At 36.3% G+C, this 7,558-nt stretch overlaps 1 protein-coding gene across 2 annotated transcripts in view; it reads left to right on the top strand.

The window, feature by feature from the left end:
- Positions 1-7,558, top strand: part of LOC107656811 (kremen protein 1-like) — a 76,225-nt gene that overhangs the window by 24,952 nt on the left and 43,715 nt on the right. For both annotated transcript variants that reach the window (XM_016444757.1, XM_016444756.1), the window contains exon 2: positions 5,894-6,056. In XM_016444757.1, coding sequence (XP_016300243.1) covers positions 5,894-6,056 — 163 coding nt within the window. The remainder of the gene's footprint in view (positions 1-5,893; positions 6,057-7,558) is intronic.

Genomic DNA, 7,558 nt, shown 5'->3' with positions numbered 1-7,558 from the left:
TTTTAACCAAAGTATGTTATAGACTTTTCATTAAGACCCTAAAGAATCATATCAACTTGTGGAACATGGGCATCCGATGACCCCTTTAAGGCGTTTCTCATTCTATTTATACTCTTCAAAAGCAACACATGGCAGCACACACTGCTCACTTTTCCCATTAAAGGGAACAGGATTGAATAATGTGCAGTGTATAAGAGAGTCATGGAGAGGTTAGAGAAGGTTCAACCAGGTTAATGTTGAAGTTCTGAACCTGCTTGATTTTACAGTATGTCATGCTGAAGTTTGGGGTTTTGTGAATGAGAACTACTTGGGAAGATGCTACTTTATTTTAGTTATGACGATATTAGCTCTAGATAAAAGTAATTCACCAGTTGTCCTGTACTGGTTTTGATTTAGGTCTGTGAAGTTATGCTGTACAAAATGATATGGATTTTTTTTTTTATGGCTGATGGTGACATCTTAGAGAGCAGGGTGGCAGTTAGCCAATTTAAAGCTGATATAGACCTACTGCGCTATTTCATTAAAAATTTTTAAATAACACATGCATGCCACTTTGTGCACTTAAATTTGTTTATTTTACTAAAATTAGTAGAAATAAATAGTTTTAAAATCAATCAACTTGGACAAATAGTTTGAACTTGATAAAAAAAATCCATAAAATAAACAGATTTATACTGTTTTGATAGGAACTTCTTGCTTCTGTAATCCTCTTATAGAATTTTTTCCAAATAAAGATGGACAAACTGTGGCATTTTTATGCAGGTTATGCGTGTATAATAAGAAAGTCTCACAGATGGATTCACCAAAGTTGAATTAAATGTTTATCAAATAGTTTCTCAGTGATGTCAAAATAAAAGTCCCGCTTCTGACACCTAACCGAGAACTTATCAGAAAAATGCCAAATATTGGCCACGCATGATAATGTTTCGTTTGAAGATAGTATTTTTTATTCATCTATTTTTATTTATTTTTTTAACCTTGTGTAGTTTGTTTTTTGCCATGCTTGCAAAATGCCCTTGTTGGCATCTGTCTACTTTGGCTATATACAGCTTCTACCAAGTGACCATTTGTGCCAGAACACTGTAGATGTAAATAAGCTATTTTATCAAAACTATGCATGATTACATGGCTACTTGGAGTTTATCATTTGCATTAAGCATTGTTTTTTCCAGTCCTCTCAGAACAGTTCTGTGACCCATTTTTAGGTCACAACCCACCGGTTGAGAAGTACTCTTTCAGGCCACCTTGGAGGGGCCATATCAGCCACGATGCATCATGACACATACATCTCTTCAAATCATGTTCTCTTAATGGGATCTGCTTTTCATAATATAGTCGAGAGGCTTTTGTATCCAGACCTTAAGTGGTTATTTGTCGTTGAAGCTGTCGGTTCGTTTTGAAAGTGCATCCCCTGAGGCAGACAGACTCGGTGAGTGTTTCATATGATGTGGCGGATGAGCAGATGGTATGGCACTGTCACTTTTATACATAATAATTTTCTCTGCTTGTCTCATTGGCGTGCCACGTTCTCAGCCGAGCCCAGGGCTGGCTAAAGCTAGTTGGTGTGAGAAATAGTTTTAGCCTCTGCCATTGTCTCCTCACTCCATTCAGTGTGACACAGAACGAGACCCAAAGGAAGCACAGTGTCCTGTTGAATTACCTCACCTCCCTCCCTCCCAGTGCATTATAGTCATAAAGACACAGAGCCTATACCTGCAAGACTTTAATATGCAAATAACCACAGAAGGATTGTGACATCTTAGATGCATTTTACTTTTACTACTTAACTAAACAGCTATAAAGCTGGAGTTAGTTCACCCCGAACCCCAAAATCATTTACATCCGAAATCTCGGTGGAACATGATATAAAATGAACTTGATTGTTTAGACTGCTCTTTTCCTTAAGGTAGGGTTATTTTAGTGTTATTTATATGCTATGTATTCATTAATTTAGTATTATTTTTATATTTTCAGTTTATTATTTTAAAGTTTCAGTAATTTTGTTATGTGCTTTTGTTTTTTTTATTAGTTTTTTTTTATATTTCTTATAATTATTTTTTTTTATTTTTTTTTTACATTTTACTAATTTTAGTAACACATTTTTCATTCAGTTAGTTGCCATAATAAATCTAATGTTCATCTAATATTTATATTTTATGTTATTTCAGTTTTATTTCAATTGTCAAAAAAGTTGTAGTTAACAAAGCTGCCTTTAAAAAGTGTTGATATATCACCATTGGTTCTCGTGTGTGTAGATTGTGAGTTAGATTTGTGGTGACTATAGACTTAAATTAGAGTGTTTTTCCTCACACAAAGCTACTGATGGCTTCAGAAGAATTGGAATATAGCCAAAAAGTCATACACACCACTTTTATGTTACTTCCGTGCTGTTATTTTGCCATTTTTAGAACCGTTTTGTAAAGTGTCTGGCAGCATTCAGTTTTATTGTATAGAACAGAGCATTTAGGCCAAGGCCCATCACTTTTCCAGTTGTTTGTTATTATTTATAAGGATTCCAATAGGTCTAGAAATCAGACTTTTAAAATTAGGCTTCTTCATATATCCAGGTTTTTCAAACACAGTTGTTGAGGGGGTAAGAAAAAGTTATTTTGGCTTATTTGAATGCTTGTTTATTATTTTAAATCATCTGGAGGCTCCCTTAGAAGTTTGCTGGGGCCCCCTAGTGGATCCCAGCCTTCTAATTTAGAGCCACTGATTTAAGGTATTCAACTACGCTTGTTCCACAAATGAAAGAAAGTTTGAAATGACATGAGGATGAGTAAATGACACTCCTGGTGCCTTCAGCTGTCACAGTCATAAATGTGTACTGATCACAATGCTACATAGTCTTTTCTCTGATGAGCACGTCTGCAAACTCTACAAGGAAGCGATTAGCAACTTTCACATATAATAACAGGGCAACTAACTCTGTGCATAATCCACTTCTGTCCGTTTTTTTTCTAAGACCCTCTTGTTTCTGGCTCTGTGGGGCGGTTCCTCCCTTCCTCCCGTTCCGGGCTTCTTTTTCTGTTGATGTACTTGCATTTTATAGTTTTCTTTTTCCATTTGCTCTTTAATGCGGCCGAGACTCTGTTTCCCATCAAGGCCTGGGATCCAACCACAACAAAGGCATCGCATGGCGATACAGGGGGAAACTTAATGACGGAGTGGGGAACGATTGGAGGTGATGTTATTATGGCTAGATGAGGGGGGAAAGCTCATCCTCAGGAACCTACAAGTGCAAATGGTCACGTTTTTCCAAAAAAAAAAAAAGGTGTCTCTATTATGTAAATAATGACAGAATGTAAATGTTCGAGTGAACTATCTGTCCATTTAACTCATTAAGTTCATACAAATTGAGCAAACCACATATTAATATTAAGACTAAACGGGTAGATAACAAAAAATTAAAAAAAACCTGGTCATCGTAATTCCAGAAACCCAACAGCATTCATGTCCCAGCGGGGGTTGTTTCTGAGTCTTGCCACCTGCATGACTTTAATTCAAATCTACATGACACCCAAAAAGCAAAGCCTGTGATTTCACGTTTTAATGAGGCCTGGTTTTCTTTCTTCTTGATTGCAGCGAGCATGGCTTCCACAGTGCTGCCTGGACGCTGTCCAAGTGTTCTGCGGCTTTTAGGGCTGTATTTTCTGATTGGATACAACTGTTTGGGTTGTGCTAGCAGCAGCGCAAATGTCCTACCACATATGTAGCTGCACCCTACGTCCGTTGGGCCTTTTTCAGAGCCAGCCACCGGAAAGCATTTGCCCTTTTTGAGGCGAGCAAGCCTCACACAAATCAAAATGATTATCGGTGCGCTCACATTTGAGGCGGTCCTGCATGAGGTATGTTAATTGCATTTGATTAATGGCGTTCGGGAAATTTGTTTAGGGAAGCTGTGTGGTTTTTTGATTTGTTGCATGATGCCCTGTACTCATCCCCTGAAGGAAGGGCTCAACCCACATCAGCGGTACATCTAGACAACTCTGCTTGGAAAAGAGAGGCTAATTATCTCCAAATCTTCCCTGTGCTCCAAAACACTGGAAATATCGGCAATACTTCACTCATTTGTTACGTTTATTAGTATGTGTGTGGGTCAAAGACGAAAAAGGATTTAAGCATAAAAACAATACGTGTAATGCTGCTTTAAATTGTTGTTGTTCTGTTTCTGTTTAATTTAATTGCAATTTTGTTTTTGTTTTTCTGAGCAAAAAATAAATATCATACATTTTTCCCTGATTTACAGAAGAGACCCACTAAAATGTCATTCAGTGTAACAATCTTGTCAGGCATATTTACAACAAAAATCAATTTATGACATATTAAAAGACTAATTACTTTCACCCCAAATACGAATTAGTTAAAATTTGCCACGATCCTAGGTTTTGCCCATTTGTCAGTAAGAATTTTTTACTTATTTAAAACACAATCAAATTTAATATGCTCCCTTATTCTATTATATATTTTAATATGTACACGTCAGAATAAGCATGTTGTTTGAATTTTTACACAAATATTGTGTTACCCTGAATGACAATGTAACATTATTTCAACCAAATTTTGACATTTTATTCTCCAAATACGTATTTGAAACCTTAAAAGTAGACACTTTACTTGCATTTAATGTGCTTTCTATGGACATAAAATCACTTTTGTAAATTTCGTTTGATGCGGACATCTTAACGTCTTTGACCCGTGTATGAAATGAGTGAAAATGTCCCTATAAACCCTTAAAAACAAAGGTTTTTATTGTCATTTTATAAAGAAACTTTAAGATCTATGGAACCTTTCCATTGTTCAAAATGTTCTTTCTAGTGGAAAAAGATTCTTTAGATTTTTAAAATGTTGTTCATACCAAGAAAAAATTAAGTCTTTTTTTTTTTTTTTTTTTTTTTATGGAACGAAAAATGTTCTTTTGTAGCATAATTTTGAAACCGCCCTTGATTTTTCAAGTGTAGAATATCTGGGGACCAGAAATTGGGCTCCTAATTTTGACTTGACCCATTAAGCAACCACCCAGAACATCATGGCCGCATAGCAATGGAAATGGAAAATCTAGGTTACTTATTATTATTAATATTCTATTCTAGAGATGCTATTTTTTTGCACATTTTAATTTTGTTGGCTTTTGGAGATCTTGGAGAGCAGATCAGAATGGAGATGTTATCAGATTTTGAGGTACCTCACATATGAAAGCCAGGGTTTAAATCCACGCTCTCGCCACATACCAGCTTCCATCATTCAAACCAGAACTCATCCAAATGAGATGCTTTGAAGTCTGGAGCTTAGAAATACCAGCAGATACCCTTTGATGGAATAGTTACCCTCTTGTTTATTTTGACTGTGCATAAGTCTTGGGTCTCTGTTGTTTTTGGTTGAGAAAAGGGTCCATATGGTTGCCTTACAGACATTTTGTTCCTTTTTGTAGTTTAGCTTTTTGCTATGGGTTCAGAGAAGGGTAAGTAACACAATCGTCTTTTCACGTGACTGTGGCATGCTTATGGAATTAGTTTGCAGACAGGTCATACCACACAAATGTAATTTTGGAAACACTAACCTGAATCATAATTGATTTATTTCTTCCGTTATAAAATTATTCACCCGCAGCGTTATGACTCATAGACTTGCATGCTTACAGATGCAATAACATCTGACTATGACAATTTGAGTGTCAAACTCAAACAATTACCATAACCGCAATGTCTGCCAACATACTGTATTTTCTAAATTGTTTCTATAAAATCATAATAAATTGATCTCTATCAAATTATGTAAGACGTTTTCTGAATATTTCTGTTTGTGCTAGCTACCCACAGTTTTCTGGATAAAACGTGTTGCATTTACGTCTGAACATTTGGATTAAAAGGATATTTTCTCTCGTGTCTCTCAGAGTGTTATACAGCAAATGGAGAGGACTACAGAGGTCGACAGAACCAGACAAGCCTGGAAGGAGGAAGACCGTGCCTTTTCTGGAATGAGACTTTCCAGCATCCATACAACACCATCAAGTACCCCAATGGAGAAGGAGGTCTTGGACCACACAACTTCTGCAGGTCAGGCAAATACTGTCTGGATGGAAGGATAGCAAAATAATAGTGTTCTGTAGAATTTTGCATGATGAATACACATTTGCAGATGTTTAGCATTGCAAAAAATACATGTTACTCAAAGAATACAATGGAGTTCCACAAAAATGACATTCGTACACTCCTAAAAATAAAGGTTCTTTATTTGCATCTATGGTTCCACGAGCATCCATGGAACCTTTTCATTCCACAGAAGGCTGTTTATAGTAGAAAAACAGTTCTTTAGAATGTTCTTCACACTAAGATAAAAAAAAAAAAAATCTTTTAAGAATTGAGGGACCAGAAATAGGGGGGACCTTGTTACTTTTGGAACATTTATTTGTACAAGTCAGTAAAGCGATCTGCAGAATGATTCAGGGGACTGTTCCTTTAAATAAGAGAATGCATTTTAAGTGAAAATAACCAAGAGGGACATTGTTGCAAAATTGTAAGAGACATTGTGTGATTTTTGGCGATGTGTTGTAAGAATTTTATTGACACATTCTTCAGTGTCAGAGTGTCACGGTGTCTAAAACATTCACATCCTCAACAATACAGATGTTTTATTCATCTGAAAGTCTCTTTTACCATGAACTGTATTTATATATACTGTATAAGCATCCTAAAAACAGATTTTGTCTTTAAACCACCATACTTAATTATTCTGAATTTGTTTCATGTTGTCAGGGAGAAGCTTTCTGTTTCTCAGAACGTCACACTGCAGTGTTTGACTGTGGTCCATGAGCGTAGGTTTATTTTTTGTGCCTGTCATTATGTGGACTCAGCAGGGCTTGAAGAGTTTACATTTGCAAAGTCGCCCCCAAATCCCTCTGTCCCGAAAAAAAAAAAGCAGCAGAGCGACAGCGCGGATGACCGATAGCCTCTTTCTCTCCTCAGCTTCACATTTATTCTAGATGCACGAGCTAACACACAATGCAAGAAATAAAACATGACTGTCATAGGCCTGTTTCTGTAATATACAAACTGGTAATCCGACCGAAGTCTAATCACAGATAGATTACAATATGCTGGAGGGTTTGGTTCATGCGCACGTGTAACACAATATTCCAGCTTTATACTGTTTATAAAGTTTGTCAATTTCATAAAAAGCATAAAAGTAGCAGTGTTTTCTAAATCTGTTGGAGTTTAGAGTTTCTCACAGTTTCCTCAGCTGTTATGTCACTCCTCAGACTGACGATAGTAACTGGAGTGGGATCAGAAAGCTACAAGTAGGAGATGAGAGATGGCATTTAAGAACACACTACTGCTGCACTCTTTTAAATGCTTCAAGGGATAGTTCACCCAAAAAAGAAAATCATGGCATTGTTTAGACTTCTTTATTTCTTGAATCCTATACGATTTTTCTTTTTTCCATGAAACACCAATGGAGTTATGTAGCAAAACTCTATCTATCTGTCTATCTATCTATCTATCTATCTATCTATCTATCTATCTATCTATCTATCGTTCTATCTATCGTTCTATCTATC

This window comes from Sinocyclocheilus anshuiensis, unplaced genomic scaffold (genome assembly GCF_001515605.1).
Source record: "Sinocyclocheilus anshuiensis isolate Anshui unplaced genomic scaffold, SAMN03320099.WGS_v1.1 scaffold1136, whole genome shotgun sequence".
NCBI lineage: Eukaryota > Metazoa > Chordata > Actinopteri > Cypriniformes > Cyprinidae > Sinocyclocheilus > Sinocyclocheilus anshuiensis.
The sequence above is the reverse complement of the archived record's forward strand: the minus strand, read 5'-3'. Positions and strand labels throughout refer to the sequence as shown.